The 21,962-nt window shown below is 49.0% G+C and overlaps 2 protein-coding genes across 2 annotated transcripts in view; one reads left to right on the forward strand and one right to left on the reverse strand.

Annotated features, from left to right (window-relative positions):
• The first annotated feature begins 1,231 nt into the window (after positions 1 to 1,231).
• Positions 1,232 to 8,026, forward strand: CFAP298 (cilia and flagella associated protein 298). Its single transcript, XM_066571807.1, has 7 exons — positions 1,232 to 1,565; positions 2,530 to 2,697; positions 3,841 to 3,908; positions 5,371 to 5,529; positions 5,849 to 5,980; positions 7,216 to 7,311; positions 7,403 to 8,026. Exons 1-7 carry the CDS (start codon positions 1,427 to 1,429, stop codon positions 7,511 to 7,513), a joined length of 873 nt encoding a protein of 290 aa, XP_066427904.1. The 5' UTR covers positions 1,232 to 1,426; the 3' UTR covers positions 7,514 to 8,026.
• A 4,042-nt stretch (positions 8,027 to 12,068) lies between these two features.
• EVA1C (eva-1 homolog C) overlaps positions 12,069 to 21,962 on the reverse strand; it is a 37,315-nt gene continuing 27,421 nt past the window's right edge. The window contains exons 5-8 of the mRNA XM_066571809.1: positions 17,634 to 17,777; positions 14,127 to 14,198; positions 13,414 to 13,506; positions 12,069 to 12,598 (exon numbers count right to left, since the gene is read on the reverse strand). Of these exons, the coding sequence (XP_066427906.1) occupies positions 12,204 to 12,598; positions 13,414 to 13,506; positions 14,127 to 14,198; positions 17,634 to 17,777 (704 nt within the window). The 3' untranslated portion in view covers positions 12,069 to 12,203. The remainder of the gene's footprint in view (positions 12,599 to 13,413; positions 13,507 to 14,126; positions 14,199 to 17,633; positions 17,778 to 21,962) is intronic.

The raw sequence follows: 21,962 nt of genomic DNA on the forward strand, positions 1-21,962 counted from the left end.
CTCCCATCCTTATGGTCTGGGTGGTCGTTCTCCCTCTGTGCCCCTGTGCTGCCAAATCCTCCTGAATCATCAGGATGAATAAAACCCTCTACAGACTGTCATTTTAGTGTCAGCAGGTTGGGCATTCCTTTATCCTTGGCCAGGGGCTGTGTGGCTGACAGAATTCTGGCCTCCACATGGACACTGATACGGAACTTATTCACTTACTTAAACATTTTTAGTAAACAAAGACATTAATGTTCATGGGTTCTAAATCACATCATTATCTTTAATTATATTCTGTCATTTATTGGTGATTGATTTATCACTTCTTATGCTAATTAGAGCATATTTTTAGTCTTTTTTTATATTTCCCTTTAGTAGGGAATTTCCAGTGTATATAGCGAGTTTTTATCTGGTATTTTTGCCATAGTGTCCTTCTGATCCATAAATTCTGCATTCTAGATGTCCAGCATCCCCAGTCCCCCTTTCTCTCCCGGGCTTTGTTCATTGGAAATATCAGAGTTAGTTTATCAAAATTGAATGTTTCAGGCCTTTTCCCAAGCTGTCCCCACAGAAGTAGCTTGTAACAACTTTGCTAAATAGCGCCCGAGAGTAATTTAAGAATAGTCCACTACTTATAATTGATGTACATAGAGGTGATGATTAATTAGAACAATTAATTTAAGAGGTAATTAAACTCCTTACATGCAATTTGTAAGACGTTCTGCTGTTCCCCTCATGGGCAGGGTGCGCGGGCCCTTTAAGGGCTCCCGTGCCCTCACGGGGTGGTCGGAAGTACCACTACTGATAATTTATATAAATATAGCTGCTACTTATAATTGATATAAATATAGCTGATGATTAATTAGAACAATTAGTTTAAGAGGTAATTAAACTCCTTACATGCAATTAGTAAGACGTTTTGTCGCTCCCCACACGAGGCAGGGCGCGCGGGCCCTTTAAGGGCTCCCGTGCCCTCACGGGGTGGTCGGAAGTACCACTGCTTATTATTGATATAAAAAAATGGCTGCTACTTATAATTTATATAAATATAGCTGCTACTTATAATTGATATAAATATAGCTGATGATTAATTAGAACAATTAATTTAAGAGGTGATTAGACTCCTTACCTGCAGTTGGTGAGACGTTCGGTCGTTCCCCTCACGGGGCAAGGCGCGCGGGCTCTTTAAGGCTCCCGTGCCCTCACGGGGAGGCCGGAAGGGGAAGCGGCGGCGGGATCGGTGGCGGCGCCGCCGTTGCTGCGAGACCGGAGTCTCCCGAAGGATCCCGAAGGATCCCGGTGCTACCGGAGGGGGCGGCAGCGGTCCCCCTGCGCCCTCAGGGCCTCCCGGAGCGGCGGGCGCGGCCGCTCCCCGCGCTGCCTCCCTGCCGCCGGTATCCGGGGTCTCGGCTCCGTTGCTGAGGGGCCGCCCGGGCCGGCCATGGTGCGGCTGCACGTCAAGCGCGGCGGCGAGAGCGAGTTCCTGCTGGAGGCGCCGGGCAGCGCCCGCCTGGCCGAGCTGGCGCCGCTGGTCGCCCGCATCCACAACGGGCGGCTGAAGGTGCAGCGCCTGTGCTCAGGTACCGCGGGGCCGCGGCGGGCGGGAGCAGCTCCGGCAGCCGCCCGGGCAGCGGGAACACCTCGCCTGCGCTCCTGACGGGGTCGGTGCGAATTCCCGCCTTCGGTGTTCAGTGAAGGCACTGCGAAGCCTTGAAACCTCTCCCGCTGGGTGTGCCGGTAGCAGCTGCTTAAATCAGGGAATCGCGGAATGGTTTGGTTTGGACCTCAAAGCTCTCGCAGTGCCACCCCTGCCATGGCGGGGACGCCTTCCGCTGTCCCAGGTGCTCCAAGCCCCGTCCGGCCTGGCCTGGGGCACTGCCAGGGTTCTGGGGCAGCCACAGCTGCTCTGGGCACCTGTGCCAGGGCCTCAGCACCCTCGCAGGGAAGCATTCCTCCTCAGTATCCCATCTAACTCTGCCCTGTGGCGTTTTGAAGCCATTCCCCCGTGTCCCGTTACTCTGTCCAAAGTCGTCCTTCAGGGCACTGTGAAGTGCTCCCTCCTGACCAGCAGCTTCCGAGGCAGCTTTACAAAACATTTCCTGCCCCACCGTGGGGCTGTGAGAGCAGCGCTTGCTGTCAGGTAAGCCTGACCTGGGGGTGCAGCCCACCCACGGCTGCTGTGCAACAGCCACGGTGTTTGTGGCGTGTCTGAGGCCGTACTGACACTGCTCTGAAATCTAAAAAAACCTGACCAGGGAAATACCAAAAATAAAAGGTTTATGGCCACGAAGTACCATGAGGGTTTGTATCCCTGCACATGTCATTTGTTACATTGTTTTATGGTTATGTTAAATTTATAAATTTCAACATTATTACATTATCTGTATATGTTTGTTTATATCCCTTATTCTTTATTCCCTCTATTTATCTGTTTAGAAACTAAAAGCTCGGGGCAAGTTTTGCCTGCACAGGCATCGCATGAAAGGCTTTTGTAAATGGACTATAGTAACAGACTTTTAATCTTGTTCTCTAAACACTCTAAAGAGATGGAGGAGCTGGCAGAGCATGGCATTTCCTTGCCTTACAACATGCAAGGACTGACAGAGGAGCAGATAGAAGAGCTGAAGTTAAAGGATGAGTGGGCAGAGAAGTGTGTCCCAAGCGGTGGGAGCGTCTTCAGGAAGGATGAGATGGGGCGAAGAAATGGATTTGGTGAGTCAAATGTCAGTGCTTGTTTCTTTCCCTTCAGACACAGACAATCCATAATATAACAGGGAGCAACAAATCCCTGGTTCTGGAATGGGGTAGCCAAACTCTAAGTTCCACACACAGGAATTCTGTCTTGGGTCAGAATCTGGGGTAATGCTGATGAACAAGCCTGAAGAGCAGTGTCTCTCTTCAGCACATAAACAATCACCAGGAGCAAGTTTGACTGCTCCAGTTCTGTTTACCCTCCCCATTTGTAAATGTACACTTGAGAACTGGGTTTCCCCAGGGACTCCAAGATACATTAAGGGTTGTTTTTCTAATATTTTTCCTTTTGTCTCACTGACTGGGATTCAGGTTCCCTGAGCATGTTTTTGTAAGCGGGAGTTGAGCCTTGTGATATTGACCAAGTTAGAAAATCGAACGGGGTGCGTATGCAAGCCAAACCAGGTGCCATCAGACGATGCACCCAAGCAGGACATAAGCTGGGAATGAGCATGCTTCAGCTGGATTTTTGTTTTTGAGGACAGGCTTTTTGTAGCAATTGAAATAGATAACTGTGATGTGACATGTACAGTGTATTTGTGAAACTGTCTTCATTGTTAAATTGAGATTTTAATTAGAAAAGAAAGCTGCGAGCTCTTTTGCCTAGCTAAGGCATGTCTGCCAGTGCAGCCCACAGTAGTCCAGCAGGGAAGGAGCTTTGGATTGTTCTGGAGGGTATGGGATTATGGTTGTTGCTTTCTACTGAGGACCTTTGTCCCAAATGAAATTCCAGATCATGGAATCATGGAATCACAGAATAGTTTGGGTTGGAAAGGACCTTAAAGCTCATCCACTTGCACTCACCTGCCATGGGCCAGGACACCTTCCACTAGACCACATTGCTCCAAGCCCTGTCCAGCCTGGCCTGGAACACTTCCAGGGATGGGGCAAATACCAGTCACATGTCTTTGGGAGAAGCCATATTGCTGTCCCATGAGAAATACTGCTTATTTCTTAAGTTAGTAGGAAATACAGGAATGAACCACGTAACTCCTGCTTTATGGTACAATACTGTTTCATTTGCTCACAGTGGAGTCTGCACAGCATGTGTGCTTGGTTTCTTTACAGTAAGCATAGACTGTGGGATGTCTCTCTTACTTGTAGCTCCAAATGAAAAAATGCAGCAAGTTATAAAGAAGACAATAGAAGAAGCCAAGGCATTAATCTCTAAGGTGAGTTTCCTCAAGTGATGTGTGGGGCTTTCCTAATAAGTGCTGTGGAGTTGGGCATCTGAAATAAAATCAGGCTTTTTTCGGTGCAAGGGCTGACAGTTGTTGAGAAATGCCATGAAGTGATGTGAATGGTCTAATAAAACCTGACATTTTGGTTAATAGTTTTCTTTAAGGCTTTTGGCAAGTGGTTCAACAGGTCAAGGAATTGGATCCAAACTCCAAGGGAACGCTGGCAGCTGAGCCCATGTGGAGCCATTAAATCACATTCAGTTTTATCCTTGCAATTTGCTACTGCTGTGTCCTTTGGGGGAATGCTTGTTGTGCTTTCTGGTGAAAAATTAACTGTATTCTGTGCTGTTCTTGGAGTTAATGAAGTCTTTTGACTTTTATGTGTAATTAATTGAAAAATGTGTTCTAATCTCTTAGGTTATCACAGAATCAGGGATGGTTTGGCTTGGAAGGGACCTTGAAGCTCACCCAGAGCCATGGGCAGGGACACCTTCCAGTGGAGCAGGCTGCTCAGAGCTCAGTGCAGCCTGAACACTTGCAGGGGTCCAGGAGCAGGGCGTAGGCCTTGGTGTGACTTGCACGTGCCCTCAGCTCAGTCCTGCTGAGCACAGGGTTTGCCCTGATGATGGGACGGTGCTCTCAGGCATTCAGATTGACATGGCCAAACCTGGAGTGCCCTGTGTGGTGTTTCAGCTTCCGTATGGCTTTGAAACACCAAGGTAGTAACATTTATGAATGGAGTTAAGGGTGGCTTGGAAAGTGGCTTGTTTGGTTTGCCACTTGATGATGACAAAATGGAAGAAACATGCCTGTGTGTTTGGGGTTGTACTGGCCAGTTAGCCAGATCAGGAACGTCCACAAGGAGGCAACATTCCCTTACCTGAGTGCTCAACAAACTGTTCTTATTTCTGTTCTTCCAGATGCGTCATGTTTCTCCTTTGTCCTTGCACTGGGGTTGGAATGATCTCAAGTACTTGTTCTTGCAGCTCTCTGCGTGAGCTGTGCAGTTTGCCAAGCTTTACACTGCTGCTCACATGTGCTCTATTTTTTTCTCAAGTTTTAAGCCCCTTCTCCATCCCTCACTTGAATTTTGCTGGCTTGAATCACGTTCAGCAGTCACAAGTGCTTGGAGCCACAGCACCCCATCTGCTGTTTGTGGTCACACAAATGTGTCCTGGTTTGAGTCCTGTGTTCCAGGGGCAGCTGTCTCCTCACAGTTTGGTGAAGATCTCCCTTTCCCGTGTTCTCCCTCACCCAAGGTAGACAGGCTAAACAGAGGGGCCAGAGGTGAGAGATGCTCTCCCGAGTCGGTATTCCAGTGAGGAGACTGGCACTCCTAAAATCCTGATGCAGCCTGTTGGCTCTGCTCAGGTGTCCCATCCCTTCAGCTCTGGACTGGCCACTCTTCCTGCAGGTTTGCTTGCCTTGGCCCTGATCCCTGTGTGTGTTTCAGAAACAAGTTCAGGCCAGTGTGTGCGTTGGCATGGAGACGGTGACAGACGCCCTGGAGCAGCTCCGAGGGGCGGTCACGATCGTGTATCCCATGGGATTGCCCCCACACGATCCCATCAGGATGGAGTTGGAGGATAAAGAAGACTTGTCAGGAACTCACGTACGCAGTAATGTATTCCCCTTGTGGGTAGTCCTGGGTTAAACATGGCCTGTGCTGTTCTTCATCTTAGCACTGAAAGTTGTTTTCACCCCCAGTATGGAGAATTTGTGTCCCAAAGTGTCCCGAGATTGAATGGAATATAAGGAAAAATGCCACAGATGAATATGAGGAGAAACACGTAGAAGTAGAGTGTAAAATTACACTTCATGTTAGGAATTCCAGAAAGATTATTTTTTTCTCCCATGAAAAAAAAAATGGTTTTGGAAAAAAAGCAAGAAACAATATCCTCCAACTCTTCACCTTGTTTATTTTGTCACAGGCTGGAACTGAACTTATAAAAGAATCCGAAGCACAGTTGTGGTGGGCAGGAAAGCAGTTAGAAGAAACAAAGTTGCTGTCTGACTATGTGGGCAAAAATGAGAAAACAACCATCATTGTGAAGATCCAGAAGGTGAGTACTGCTGGGAGATTGCTCTACAAGTTCCTCACCCTTGGTATCTGTTCTCTGTGGAAGAGAACTATCCATAGCAGTATAAAATGGATTAGATCAGTTCCAGCTTGAGCATCCTCAAACTGTGCATCCGTTTTAAGGTTTGAATGGATTGTACTCTGAGTTTTTCTCCAGTAACTCTTTAGCCTGTCACTTACATACTGTAGTCACTATTTCTTGCTCCATGGTGTTTTTGTGGAGTACAACAAGGAGGCATTTAAAGAATGGAGGGAATACAACCTGGCAAGTTTTGTGGCAAGTCTTGCCACCTGCAGTGGGTTCTGCAGTGCATCCCTGAGAGGTGAGTCAGGGGATTTGTTCAGAAGGCCAGATTTGGATTTTCTTCCCTCGCAGGGTCATTGGGAAATGCATGGTGTGGCATCCCAATGGCCACTGCAGGGTAGCTCCTGGGAGTGCTCTGTTTAATTAGTTGGAGGGCTTGCTGACAGAGCAAGGGCAGTGCAGGGGCTCCTCTGTGCCCAAACCCCCTCAGAGCTGTTTGTTCTCCAGGGCATCCACATCTCCACGCACAGGAAGATGCTGTGCTGACAGCACGAGTTTTCTGCTTTGTCCATCGTTTCTTCCAGGGACACAGTGGCCTGGATAAGAGATTTCCTTTTATTTGTAGTGGTTTGTAACTCCCTTACTTCTCTCCTTTACTGAATCCTGTGCCATCCTGTGTCTGTATTAGTAGGGGAGCTAAAGAGATATGTAGAGCGACCTTAAAGCAGATTTATTTTATCTTTTAAAGTGGAAATTTATGTAAAATAGACTTAATCCTGTTTGCATCTTCCATTGATGTCCACAGAATTGGCAGCATGATTCAGCTACAGAGATGAAAAAATAAGGAAAGTGAGGGTGCTGAGACCCTGGCACAGATTGCCCAGAGCAGCTGTGGCTGCCCCTGGATCCCTGGAAGAGTTCCAGGCCAGGCTGGATGGGGCTTGGAGCATCCTGGGCTAGTGGAAAGTGTCCCTGCCCATGGCAGGGGGTGGGAATGAAATGATCTTCAAGGTTCCTTCCAACCCAAACCATTGTGTGATTCTGTGAATGCAGCCACAGTTCCTCAGCATTTATTTTCCTGTGCTGAGGGAGCTCATGAAGTCCAGTTGTCTGAAGGGTTTTTGCCGTCTGTGTGTAGCAGCTTCTCCTTTGCACGCCGATGTCACCGGCAGCATTTCCAACTTGCCTTGCAGAAAGGGCAGGGAGCCCCGGGGCGGGAGCCTGTGCTGAGCCACGAGGAGCAGAAGGAGATGATGCTGTACTACCACAGGAAGCAGGAGGAGCTGAAGGTGGGTGTGCCCGTGGCGCCCGTGCGAGCGGGGCCGCTCCAGCCGAGCTCAGGCCGCGGGCCTCACCGCCGCCCTCCCCTCTGTGCCGCAGAAACTGGACGAGGAGGACGACGACTCCTTCCTCAGCGCTGAGTGGGCAGACAGCCACGCTCTGAAAAGGCAATTCCACGGGGTCAAAGACATCAAATGGGGTCCCAGATGAAGCTCTGCACGCCCCTTCCCAAGCTGAAGCACGGAGTGTTGCGGTGTGTGTGGTAGAGTCTTCAGACGGCAGCTGAACAAACTGTCCCTCCTGTGGCCTTAGCTGTTCAATAAATGTTCCTATTTCTCTGTGACTGCAGCAGCACTTTCCTCTGCAAAGAAATGAACAGGTTCTCCTGACGTGTGGTACTTTATTAGAAACTGGCAGTTTGGAATTGGAAATGTCAGTCTGTTTCACAGGCAGGACATGTAGTAAACATGCCCTGGAATATTGGTGTTGTTCAGAGTGCTCTTTATACTCTCCTGCATTGCTGTTAGATGGTGTGCTCTGGAAAAGGTAATTTATTTTACAGGAGATCAGTTTCCCCTGACTAATCCAGGGAGAATGAAGGTTTTTTTATGTGCTTGTTCACATTTCAACATAGCTATTTCCAAACTGTCATTTTGAAATGAGTTAACCTCTTAATAATTGTTCAAAGTAAATGTTTTTATATAAACACTAGTGACATCCTCATGGAATGCTTCATTTTCATTCTTTGGGTTTAGTTTTTCTTGCTGGTATATAGAGGTTGACAGTAATTTGTGTACAAAAATAAGCATCCTTTGCAGGTAGCTTGGATAAACCCAAGTTTCATAGAACCAGATCTTTTAGGATGGAAGTAAAAAATCATCCTCATTGTCTGTATTAGTATGGTTGAAGAGACACCAATCAAGGTGAAAGCCACGTGTTTGCTGAACTTGCAGCTTGAAGATTGGATGCAGAACAGGTAATGAATGCCATTCACTGAACTACTCATGGTGCTTTTACCTCAATCACTGATGTTTTTACTTTCAGGGAAGTTTGGTGTCTGGTAATTTTTCTTGAATCTCAACTTTACAGTAACATGGCTTTTTACAAAAAGAAAAATCAGCATTTCTGAGTTGAAAAACTTCAAGTATTTTTAATTTAAAATTTATTTGGAATTATTTCACATGGCAAAAAAGGTTCTTGAAAAAAAACACTTTGTTCTTCAACTTCCTAAGAGGAAAATCAATGTCCTGGAGCTTATAATATTCTCATTTCCTCTCTGAAAGCAAGGGCAAAGCAGGCATAGGAAACATTTAACACAGATTCTGCTCTCTTCTGACTGCTGTTCTCTGCTGTAATTGGTGCTGGTTTTTTCTTTAGCTGAGCAAACTTTCCATAGCATTGATCCTTTCTGGAGTTCTCACAACAGTGTCTGTGGATCTGCTGGATTCTTTCATTGTGGCTGAAAGTGAATGAACTCACTGTAAAAGGACTGAGGAGAACTGGAACTATTTAACTGTCCAAGGAGATAATGAAATAGAAACACCACACATTGCACGTTTGCAGCTTTGCAAAAGCAGAGTTTGGTCTTTCTTGTAAACCATTATTTTTGGGAGTTGAGAGTAGCCATGCCCTTCCACGGGGGAAATCCATTCCGTCCCCAAGGAGACACACAGCAGAAATTGTTAAAATGTTTGTTTTGTGGCCATGTCTCCATCCCCATGAATGGAAATGCTTTCCACGCCCGTTTCATTCCTTCCCTCCTTTTCACGGTGTTGCTGTCCCACGTTGCTCCATTCTCTGCCTCAGCCAGGATTTGGAAGGATTTATTTGTTGCTTCCTGCAACCTCACCCAGCGTTCCTGGTGACCACTGGAGGCTGATCCCACGGCAGGAGTGGGGAGTTCAAACAGCCACAGCAGCGAGTTCAGATGTTGCTGCTGGGGCATAGAATTTCCAGATGTTGTCACGGCCACAGCTGTGCGTGGGGCACAAACCAGTCAGTCCAAACACCTTGCTGGCTCTCCTTTGCAGTGCCTTGTCCTTGGGCTGCTCTTGTGGGGAATTGCAGGGACATTGCTGCTGGAGCTCCATCCCACAGCCAGCCCTGAGTGTCCTTCCCTCACGGCACCCTCCCTGTGGATATCAGCCTGCAGAGCTTCCAGCTGGGGCACTGCAGCTGCTGCTTTTTAGGCCTGGGACAGAGAAGTGCACACCTCACTCATTTTCTGTTTTGTCTGCTGGGTACTTTGGGTGTTGTTTCAGAAAGAGCCAAAAAATTCCATGTCTTTTATCAGGTTTTTCTATGCTTATCTTCATTCTGACCCTCAGACTGCTGCAAACAGTGAGGATTTGGAAACGAGGTGAACCACTAATTGACAGCTTTCCCCAATTAGACTTGGAAAGTTTATGCAAAAAGAATAAAATAGCAACTTGAATGCAAAACTAGAAATAGTTCAGGCAAAGGACCAGATCCTGAGTGAAGCTTGACCTCCCAGCCTGGAGCAGAGGCTGCTTCCCTGCCCTGCTGAGTTTCTCCTGGTGCTGGGGTTTGGACAGGGTCTGTCACTGTGTTTGAGGGCCCATTTCAACAGGCATGCATTATTAAGCACTGCACTTGTTTTCCCTCAAAAGACATTCCCAGTGTCTGTGAAATGCTCCATCTTGGGCAGCAGCTGCCTCTCTGGCACCTGGAGGAATTTCTGTCTGTCTGCCTGCTGGTGAGTGGTGGCAGGCAGGGAGGTAAGTCAGGAGGGGATCAGGTCATCAGTTAAATCCCTATTTCATTGTTAAATCCCTAGTTCAGTGCAAAATGTCTTTCCTGCAAGGCTGGAAAAGCAAGGAGAGGACTGGGAGTTGGGAAAAGAGAAATGTTTTGGCCCAAGGAAGGGGCTGACTCCTGGTTTCTGCTGATGTGCTGCCACTGCAGTTTGTTAGCAGGAGTGGAGACCCAGGTTTGAGCTGGGAATCCCAGTGGGAGGTACCGGGTGGATGGAGGTGTGGATGAAGGGAGCAAAGAGGGGGAAGCACTGTGTGCCCAGTGGCAGGAGCAAAGCAATGGACACAAAGGGAGACACAGAGGGTCCCTCTGAAGCTCAGGGAGCACTGTCACTGTGGGGGTGGCTGAGCACTGGCACAGGTGCCCAGAAAGGTTGTGGAGTCCCATCTGGACCAGGTGTTCTCCTGGTGGCATGCTGACTTCACCTGGTCTTGAGTAAAGTGAAGTCTGAAGGAAAGGTAACTCCCAGCTTTTGTTAGGATGTCTGCTTATGGGCTGAAACCCCACTGAGGCTTCCCAATAAAAAATGAGGCAAGGAAATGCACAGATTTTAGTGACTATTAACATTAACTGCCAGCCAGATAACTTCCAGAAAAGATCAGCTGGGCTGTGGGCCCCAGGCTCTCCAGAAGGGAGTTTCACCAGGACTCAGAGTTTTGGGCAGCCCCTGCCCTCAGCCCTGCAGGCCAGAGCCCAGCCCGCTCCATAAAAGGGTGAGGATCAGGTTTTTGTCCCTAGCATGGTTTGTCAGCAGCAGGAGTTGCTGGATGTAGATCAGTCCCTCTGTACCTGCCTGGGACATGGGGCACACCTGCCCCATGAGTTCTTTGTCCCTAGCATGGTTTGTCAGCAGGAGGAGTTGCTGGATGTAGATCAGTCCCTCTGTACCTGCCTGGGACATGGTGGCACCTGCCCCATGAGTCGGGAGGAAGCACCCGGACCTGGCCCAGGGCCCTCCCCAAAGGCCAACTCGCCTTGTTCCACCGTCAGGACCAAGGCAGGGGCTTGTCAGAGCTGACCCCAGTGATGGGTGCTGTGCACAGCACAGGCTGTGGCAGCCTCCTGCTGACAGGGGGGAGCAGCAGGATTGCAGCCAGGCTCTCGGGCTGTGCCCGCCTCTGCCGCCGCCTCCCCGTGCTCTGGTGACCTCAGCCCTCGGCCCAGCTCCTCAGCCTCTCTTCCTTCCGCTGATAGGATGCTACTTGCTGGTGGGATTTTTCCAGTGGAGCACGGGATTGTGCCTTAGTCATCTGAGCAAGGTCCCTTCCTCCCTTTAAAGTTTTTCCAGGATTAATTTGACTTTGTATCAGCAGGAAATGACGAGCCACGTCACGGTGTTCTTTCCAAGGGTTCCATGCTACGCTCTACCTGGGCACACGGCATCTAAGTGGGGAAGCACAGTGAACCCATGAAGCATTACCAGTAGGAAGTGACATGTTTCCTCCTTTTGTTCAGCTAATTCCCTGTGGGCTGCAGCAAAAATATTGGAGACATTTTTAAGACAGGAAGGCTGTTCTGGTTTCAGCTTAGACTCATTACTGATTTAATGTTCTCTCCAACTGAAACCAAATCTGACTAGTCTAACAATTTTCAAGTGAAGATTGTGAACTGATAAAAAATCCTGAGAATATGACCTGCGTTGAAGTGCTGGCCCTGACCCTGCTTTAGGATCACAAAAATGAACCCAGTGTTTCCCGTAAGTGAAGTATTCTCCACAGTGGCAACTTCAAGAGTCCTTTATGAGAGCAGCAGCCATTTTGAAGCTTGTCCTTCACAGATTGGCCAGCACAGGTAGCAGCAGGAGCACATCTTGGGCAGGTCTGTTCTGATGGTTCAGTACATCTGATTAAATATTTTCCACCTTTGTTAATATTCCTGACCATGCATTTGGCAGTTACAGTGAAACTGCAGATTACAGTGAAACGTAATCTGTACCATTAGTTAAAACTGCAGAGTGTTTTTCACAGAAGGATTTCTTGACAGTCAAGGGTATGAAATCCTCTTTTTATTGTATATATTTATTTTTATTTTACAAATAATTATATTCACTGATACGAATGTTCCTTCACAGAAGGTACATTTTGTTTTTTTAAAAAGGGGTAGAGTGTCATCCAAAATAAGCCATTTATTGTTCATTAATATAAAATGTGTTGATGTTTCTAGGGGGTGTGATATCCAAGCCACTGTTCATCCAGATTTCCTGTATGATCTGCTCCCTGCGCTCAATCCTTTCGGCCAGTTCCGCTGCCTCTGCTGAGTTATACCCTGAGAAAGGAGGTCTGTACAGTCCGTCTGCTTCATCCTGGGTGTTTGAAAGGGAGGAGTCCTCTTCCTCCTGCTCCTGCTCCTGCTCAGCGCTCCTGTGGGCTCTGGCACTGTGAGGCACCAGCTGCTCCCTCTTCCCGTGCAGTTTGCGGATGTCACCGGGACACAGCACGCAGATCACTAAGGCACACAGCGTGAAGATCAGCCCCACGCAAACGCTGGACACGAAGAGCAGAGCGAGCCTTTCAGGGTGATCTGCAGGCAAGAGAGCCAGGCCTTAATCACTGTGCCAGCTGCCCAGGCTGCTTACAAACCCCAGCAGCCATTCCCAGGTGTTGCGTAGCCACAGGGCCCCCAAACTCCTGACACTCGCAGCCCAACCCTGCCAGCCCTGCCTCTCCAGCTGCTGGGCAAAGATCCATTCTGGTTATAGCACTGTCAATGACAGCACGGCCCCAGCCCTCCATGAGCAGCTCAGTGCTGTTGTCAGCCAGCTGCCAGAGCTCTGCACACCTTGCTTGGCGTTTCCAGCCACGCTGCCCTCACAAACAGGGCCATGAGCAGTGACTCTGGCTCCGCAGGGCCTCGGCAGCATCTCCAGGCCAGGCTGAGGAGGGAGCACTTCTCTTCCTTTGCACTTTGGTGTTGCTAAGTCACAGAACCTGCTTCGTCTCACGGCAGAGAAGGCTGGCTTTGGGATGGCTTTTTCCTGTTTTTGTTATCCTTGATGATCCATGTATGTATGCAACCCAGCCTTTCCCAAGATGGATGGCTCCAGTGCTCTCACAGGCCAGGGCCGGGTTTTCAAAAGCACTGAACAACCAACAGTCCCCATGGAACATTTAAAAATATCTTTGCTGCAGTTGTTAAGAGAGTTTGATTCCTTCAAAGCAAGGAATATTCCCTGATTATCAACTATGCTGGGATTGTCTCATCCACAGGATTGTGATTATATTGTAATAATATCATTACCATAAACGTGGGATTACTTGTAACCTTTGGAGTTGATCCCCCTTTTCCCACAATGGCACAATCTAGTGAGCCAAACAATATGAGCCTCATTTTCCTACCTCTGATGTATGCAAAAGTAGCCAAGTAGTTGGAGCTAACAACAGTTCCATCTTTCTTTGGGAGTCTCGATTCCCTTGGATCGAGGTCGACACCTGTGACACAAGGAGGTAAAGCAAATTCCATGAAGCTACTAAACTGATATTTTATAAAGCCAGGAACTTCCCAGCTAACAAATCCACCCAAAACACAGGCAGGCCAGTGCTGTGCTGAAGGGGCTGCAGAACACTAGACCAAACAACGGCTGGTAAGCTAAATAAAGTAGAAATAACAAATCATTGAAAATATCAAACATCTTTTAAACGAATTTGCCATTTTCTAGAGTCTGTTGCCAAGTGAAACCTCTTGTGCCTATTCCCACTGGGGTTTCTGAAATAATTTTACTTCATGAAGCTTCAGAGTTCTCCAGGGGCCTTCCCAGCCCAACCAGGCCATGTGCTCCTGTTACTGGGGGCACGCGTCGGGCTCATCCTTAACTTTGTGGCCTTGGAGAAGAGCTGGTGTTGGCATAACTTGTGAAAGACTCTCCACCCACCCTGAAACAGCTCCAGTTTCACTTCTACTCTCCCCAGCACGCTGGCTCTGGGCAGGTCGCTCTTGTGCAGCTTTGCTGGCTGCAGGACTGTGCTCACACCCCACTCCCAGGCTGTCCTCTGCTCTTTCAGCAGGGCTTGCACTGCTCCATCCCAGCCCCCGTGTCTGTGCTGGTACCTACCGTCGTTCTGGTTGATGGAGGACTTGTTATCAGGGACCAGGGGGTTGACTGCCGTGAGGATAAACTTGGGAACTGCAGAGACAAAAGGTCAGGTGTGTTCTGTGAGTTTTGAGAGCCCTCTGCCCAGGGAATTGTGACTGCTCACCCTGGGTTTGTTAACTGGGTTTCTGACAGCGGTATTGAGGGCTGCACTCGCTCCTGGAGCTCTTTTCCAGCATTAATGACCGTGTTGTTCGTGTGAAGCCAGGGCAGCTCTGGGCTGTGACTGGCACCCTGCCTGCTCCAGGAACATCAGTGCATCTCCAGACAGCCCCTCAGGGGTGTGCCAGCCAGTGGATGGAGACAAAAATGGCCTCTAAATTCAGCATGAACTGGGCTACAGCCAGGTGCTAAGCTGCATCTGGACACTGGGTTTGGAGGGGGATAATTCCCTGTCATTCTAAGAGAAATGGTGAAGGCTTGTGTGATGTCATCTGTGAAGCTCTGAGATGGACAGTTGCTGAGGAGGGTGGGGAGGATGGGAGTCCATGAGCTCCATCTTTCTCATTTCATTATTTTATTCCCTTGGCAAGTGTTCAGTCTTGCTTCAAGTAATTACAAGAACTACAAGCAGGTGCATTGTACAGGCACTGAGAGTTCACATGTTCTGTAATGGATGAGTGGCCCCTTCAGCCACCCAGACCTTGGCACCTGTTCCTGTGCTATGGGAAGGCAGATTGATTGACTGATGGATTGATTGATTGACTTTCAGACTGACGGGGGGTAAAACAGGGAGAAATGTCAAGTATGGCACTCACCTCTATCCCACATAGAAACACTTGCCAAGAAATAGAGTTGAGAGAGTTAAATGAGCAGAGGAGACTGAGGTTTGCAGCTTAGCATAGTTTTCTCTTGGAAAACAACTAAAAATAGCACTTCTTTCTGAGCAGAACTTTTCTTTCTGTGTGGGCTCCAAGTCAGAGCTGTTTCCTTTCCTGATGAAGGAATCCTTCTGGGAGCCCTCGCTCCTGTTTGCAGCGGAAGGCCAACAGATACAGGGGTGAGTAAGCTCGTTTCTATTTTGTCCTGTACCTCGTGGTACTTGTAGCTGTTTTCCAGCAGCAGAATACTTTCCTTGGCGTGTGGGGCAGACAGGAGCAGGATTGTTCCCAGCCTGCAGTCTGCATTTGCAGGCCTGCCTGTTCTGAACAACACCCTGGGAGGATGCCCCTGCTCCAGGGCAAAGCTCCTCTTGTGGCCTGGGACTCCTCCACCTGGGCTGATGTTCCTCCTCCCAGGGGGAGCTCCCCAGGGCTTCACTTGCTCTTTCCCCCTGTGCATTCAAATATTTATTGCAGGGGAATGTTTAATTCAGGATGGCGTGGCAGAAAGAGCCCCTGGCTGCTTGCATTGCTTGTGTTCATTGTGGTGCCTTCCAGATGCAAGGACTTGGACTGCTATAGGCTACATCAGGTCACTGAACAGAACAGCTGGGACCAGGATAGGAATTTTTATTAATAATTAAGACAATCACATCTGTATTACAACTTGTGCCAGCACTGCTTTGGCATGTAGGAGTCAGTCACCTCCTGCAGGCTGCCAAAGGCAGCCCACAAAGGGACTCTGGCATCCAGGGAGTGCCAAACACCACGGGGCTGAGGGAGCCTTGTTTCCTGAGAGAGGGTTCCCTGATCCTGCACAGGGTTCCCTGATCCACAGCACGGGGCTGTTTCCCCAGAGAGGGTTCCCTGATCCTGCACAGGGTTCCCTGATCCTGCACAGGGTTCCCTGATCCTCAGCACGGGGCTGTTTCCCCAGAGAGGGTTCCCTGATCCTGCACAGGGTTCCCTGATCCTCAGCACGGGGCTGTTTCCCCAGAGAGGGTTCCCTGATCCTGAAGGGCAGGCTCAGCGGGAGCCAGGAGGTCGCAGCTGGAGCAGACAGGGGATGATGCTGAGCAGAGCTCTGGGGGCACTGAGTCTCCAGTGAAGCAGCAGCTCCCAGCTGCTGTCATGTTTTTAGTGTCAGGAATGAAGTGCCAGTGTAAGAGTGCGGCCAGACATGCTCCCCCTGAACAGCTGCTGAGCCCTGGGTGGGCAGTGTGGGGTTTTTGCACACCCCTGACCAGGGCAGGAATACTCTGAAGTGTGGCACAGCCCCGAGAACAAAACTGCTCTGCTCTGCTGAGTTCCTGTCACTACAGGGGCAGATCTGTTTGCATTGTCTTGGGAAGCATCAGATTAGCAGGCATCCTCTAGTGAGGAGAATGAATGCCAACTGCCATTCTGGAATATTCTTCCTGTGTTCTTTAGACAATCTGTAAAATAATCGGATCAGCAAATCATTGGCTAATGCTTCAGACTGCACAGCCCAGTGAGATTTGGCAGGAGAAAAACTCTTCCAAATGTGCCAGCAGCACAAAAGAACTCTATTTGTTACCCACGTGTTCTTGCAAAGCCACATCCCTAAATAACAGAATGCACGATTCCAGGGACAACAAACTCACAAACAAACTCACTCTGCTGTTCTGGGACACAGACGTGCAAAGAGGAGTGACTTCTTGTAATTATGCTCATGCCAATTAGAGAGAATTGCATTAGCTCATTCATAAAGGCAGCTGCACTATAATATAATGTATTGGGCCAATGGCAGATTCCCAGACCTCTCCAGTAATAGGAAGCTGAATTACTGCACCACCTTCCACAGCTCCCAAAGCAATTCCTGGGGACACTGAGACTCTCCTGGGGCTCATTTTGCTCTGATCCTCAGGCAGAGGTGATGTGGCCATCAATCTCACACTGCTGTTCTTCAAAGCATGTCTCAGGTAACTGTGCCCTTTGAGCACTGCTCACTAGGGATGCAGCCAAAGGACTCTGCAGGATGGACCTGTGGAGCTGCTCCTAGTGGAGTGTTTTAGGGAATTCTGCTTGCCTCTTAGGAAATTATATTAATCTATAGCAAACAAGCTATGGAAAGCTTGCCTCTTGTTTGAGGAATGAGCTGAAGTACTCTTCAGTCCTGCAAGGGATGTATAACTCAAGCCTTTACTGTTCATAAACCCTCACTTCCCCTTCCATGAGAAAGGAAACCCCTCTGTGAGGGAGAAGCTGTGGATGAACTCACATGAGTCAGGTTTCAGGACTGGCCTTGTGCACAGTGCTTCAATTATGCTGGGCTGTTTTACCTGCACTGAGGCCAGGCAGTGCCAGTTCATTTTTCCTAGCTCTGTTGCAGGTGAGCTCTGTGGAACAAACTCTTATCTTGATAGTATTTCTCAAAAATATTGAACTACCCAGTTGATATTTCATGGTTGGTCGCATTTTTATAGCAAAAGCCCCTGAATGCCAGAGTCTCTGTGAGGCGCTGCTGTGCCCAGGGGGTTGTTCACCTGTTTTGTGTGGCTGTGTCACAAGCCTCCTGGGCTAAAGGGAAATGGGTACTGAGGAGGGCTCAGTGCCCACATGCGGGCAGGTGTGTGTCTCGGCAAGCAGAAGCAGGGCTAGAAAGGGACTGTGCACTTGCTCTTACCACACGCGTAGCTGACATTGAGGGATTTGGTCACTCCAGGCAGGCACGGACTCCCAAAGTCCCGGCTGGTGACAATGACTTTGCACCTCTGCTTCCCATAGCACCTTTTTGATAACACGTCCAGCGCTGTGTAAGACAAACAGTCTGAAAGAAAAAACACACACAGTAAATACACAGCACCCTGCTGCTATCTGAAATGAGAGCTGCTGGATGCATGACTAGAGATCCAAATCTGCACCTGACCTCAGGTGTAACCTCGCCTTAGAGGACTTCAGGGTTAAAGGTATTAAGGTCTGTCAATGCAAGGAAGTCAGCTGCAATAAAAACGTGAACTTGCAGCAAGGTAGCTCTCCCATGTTGCCTTACAGGTGCATACTAAGGGTGCAGAAAGTCTCCTCAAGCTCCAAACAGGTGCCCAGCGTAAGCTCTCAATGTTCCATTCAGGATGTGTTGGAACAAATGAGCACCTCCCTGTAGCTCTCCATCTGTGCCATCTCAAACCTAGAGAGATGAAATGCTGCTTGCAAGTCAGCCCTGGCTTACTGAGATGAGTCAACTGGATGTCCCTGTTCAGTTCAAGTCAGGTGAGATCAGTTTTTGTGTTGCAACAGCTCAGGTTACAGGGAAGTTCAGGGTATTAAAAAGTAGCTTTTGGTTTACTATGAAGAGGTCAAAATGGGCTCAATATTTAACCAGGGAAACATGTGGCTTCCAATAATGGGTTTTGCACTGGAGCTGAAATTATTTGAGTGGGAAAGTGTGTGAGTCACACTCTGCTTTAAAAAAAAAGAACATCTCTAAATGTGATTAAGTTCTCTGTATCCACATGAGCTAAACTCCAAGCCACAAAGCAAAAAACACCCTGAAGTTTTGGTTTGTAAACAGAAAGGCTGCAGAAAGGACAACTTTGGAGACAGTAATAGTCTCTGGAATCTTTCTGCATCAGCCCACACACCGCAGCCTTCTGTGCATGGCAGGTATGTTTCACTCCCAGCTCCTGAGGCCAGGGGCTCTACAGGCCTGGAATGTCACTCTGGGGACTAAAACAGGGCCTGCAAGGAAGGATGGCCTCCAGACACCTGCAGCTGCAGAAGCTCAGCGTGCCTCTGTAGAGGAAGGACAAACACTGCTTGCAGAGATGCTCCAAAGGTTCCCTGAATCTGCTTGAATGGAAGAGAAGGTTTGAGACTGAGTTATTGACATTTAGTGTTTGAAAATGGGGCAGATGTGTGATTTTTAGTTAACTCCTGACACCAGTACTAAATAAGTCCTGTACCTGGGCAGAGCCATCAGGAGACACTGGGCTGATCTGTCTGGCAAAGGGCTCCTGGGGTGCTTTGGACATGGATTTTAGGACAGAGCTCTTTGACTTTTCTGAGACCTAAAATCCCCATACCTGTGTGTCCCAGGAGGGTGCTGGAAGGCAGGGAAGGGCTGACCTAAAGCATTGAATAGTTCTGATTAACTAAACTCAGCAGTTTTAGTTTCCCTCCCTGGCAATTCCAGATGAGTAAGGATTTTTTTGGATGGGTATTTTAGGCTTACTTAGGCACGTACAAAACCAGCTGCTGAGTATCAGGAGGAGTTGTCAATTGATTAATAAGTTAATACATTGGGAGCACAAAAGCAAACTGGCAAACTGAATTATGTTTTCTGTAGAATTCCCTGCCCTGGGAGCTGCTCTTGGTGCCTTATAAAGCCAGGAGGATGCTGTGCTGGTGGTTTTCTGCATATTCAGTGATGTGGCAGGTGTGTGTTTCATTTTGCCTTTGCTCGTGTTTCTGTGGGGCTGAATAGCTTCTTCTCATCTCTGTCCCTGTTGGATTTGGCTCCTCCACCTCAGGAGCCAGTCACTGCAGCCTGCAGGTCCTTGGCAGGCCAGCTTTGGAGAGCCCCCAAGGCTGGCCTGGTGTCACAGGTGAGTGAATGCAAACCGTGCCTGTTTCTTCTGCAGCACGGGACAGACGTTACCTGCCAGTGTTATAACATCAAAAACTTATTTACCACTTCTTGCATTGGGAAAAGCTTTTGGGTTTTAGTGATTTAATAAAAGATCCTGTCTGGTTTACACGTGGCCTTGCTACCTTCCCAGCAGTTCTATGATGGGATTAACTTGAGTGAGTCACCCTCCTCCAGGTCAGACACCTTGGGCAGGCTGTGTGTGGAGTCAGGGGATCCTATGGAGTGGCCCCAGAGGAACCATGAACTGGGAGATGAGCGTAAACGCACCACGGGGCCTCTTTCTGACCGGTGCCTGTGGATGTGCACAGCTGTCCTGTCACACTGCTACGTGGGTTTTCCAAAGGCTGCCTCGGAAAGGCACCTGCCCAGGGTGCTCCAGGGCCGGTGGCACCCAGGGCTGGTGGACAAGGCAGCAGTGTGTGCCTGGGAACACTCTCCTGTCTCCATGCCCCTCTCCCAGAGCTGCTTGTGACACACCGAGGCTGAGGTGGATCCTTTGTACCAGACACTGCCATGGATGGCACGGGTGTCAGCAAAGGTTCCTAATGCACCAATGAAGTGTCCAGTCTGACTGCAGCTATTCAACAGTTGGAGCAGAAAGCCTTGTTTCTGGAGGAAAGGCTCTTTCAGCTCCCTAATTAGCTTTGTTTTGCAAAGTTTTGGCATGCAAATGACATGCCATAAATCACACAGGCTTTAATGAGACGAAATTTGTCTTCTGCTTTTTTAAAGCTGCTCTCAATTCAGACAGGAGGAGCTTTCCCTCCCTTTCCTGCCACCCTGCCACACAAAACTGCAGCTGATGGAGCATCCCGTGCCTGTCTCACCCTGTCCCAGTGCTTCCAGCTGCTTTCATCCCCAACTGCTCCTTACACTGCTTTATGTGTTCTGGGCTGTGCCCACACACACAAGAATAAGGAGCTCGCTTTTCAAATCAACTGAAAGCAAAGATTTCACACCTCCAAATCAGGATGGCTTGTGCTTTGTGGAGCCTGAGATCAGCTGTGGGGACGTGAACTGACAAGGGCAAACTGTGGAGTTTGGAGCAAGCTGAGGCTGCAGGCTCCTAAAGAAAGCTGCTGAAACAATATGGTAATTTATGCAAGAGCATGGACACAGGGTCCTGCCTGTGCATCAGAAAAGGGCCATGGAACTGCTGATTCCAGCAGAAGCACACAATGTGACCAGCAGCACTTTGGTACAAAAGTAAAACCCCAACCTTGGTGTCTCTGTCCCCCTTGCACATGTGTGTGCAGAGTAGGGGTCCTTCCCAGCAAGCACCAAGGGCCAGGGGTGGCTGGATCTCCATCTCCTGACAGCAGGAACCACGCTCCCTGCTCCTGCACAGCCAGGAGTTCTTGGCTCCCTTTGGACCTGAGGGCCAAGGGTACTTGCCAAACCTTTCACAGATGTGAGCCGTGACAAAAATAGACCCCAGACCCCCGAACTGCTGCTAAAGAAAACATTACTGGTTGAAGGGACGTGTGTCTCAGCGTGCTCCAAGCAACTTCCACCAGCACAATCTAATCTTCCCTGTTCATCTCACAGAATGTTATTTGGACTCTAAAACTGGTGGCTGGGCTCTTCCTGCCTCCAAGCAATCACTCCTTGTCCTGCTGCTGCACTGCAACCCTCTTCTTTCAAGGGAGTGTTGTCTTGACACCATTCACTGGGGCAGAGGGGGGCAGTGGCTCCCACTGGCACCTCCTGGGGCCCGAAGCACCAATTTATCTTCTCAGTTTGCTTGGGCTGACACAGGCAAGGACCTTTCCATAGCTGATGTCTGCACCTAGAGAGAGCTGACTTAAGGGGCTTTGTGGTGGAAGCAAAATCGAACTGTTTTATCCTTACTTTGGCATCCACAAAATTCATGTGGTTCCTGGCTCCCATGGCCAAAGTGCCAGGGCAGTGTGGAAACACTTCCAGGTCTGCCTAAAGCTGCTTGTACCTTCACTGCTGGTACTTCTGCTCTCAAGAGGCCTTCCCAGGGCACAGGCTCACACCAGGCAAAGAGCACATCTCCTACTAAGAGACAGAAACCAAAAGCTTTTCAATCAGTCAGTGAATAAGAGGCCCTTGGAATTGGCTGCAACATCCAAGCAAACAAACAAAAGTAATAACAGCGTCACAGAATCCTGTTCCATTAAAAAAAACATGACACCTGGCTGGACTGGAAGGAACCTACAGGATTTTGAAAATCCCCCTTGCTTGACTTTCTGAGCCCTTGTTCTTCCCTGAATTCCATTGGGAATAAGGAGGAGACCAGGCAAAGCCCAAGCCCAGGGTATGCCTTGGCACAGTGCAAGCTGTGAGGAGTTTGAACTCTCCAGCTCCCCTCTGGAGCCTCCAGCAGTGGGACTGGGTGAA

Source organism: Molothrus aeneus, chromosome 2 (assembly GCF_037042795.1).
Source record: "Molothrus aeneus isolate 106 chromosome 2, BPBGC_Maene_1.0, whole genome shotgun sequence".
NCBI lineage: Eukaryota > Metazoa > Chordata > Aves > Passeriformes > Icteridae > Molothrus > Molothrus aeneus.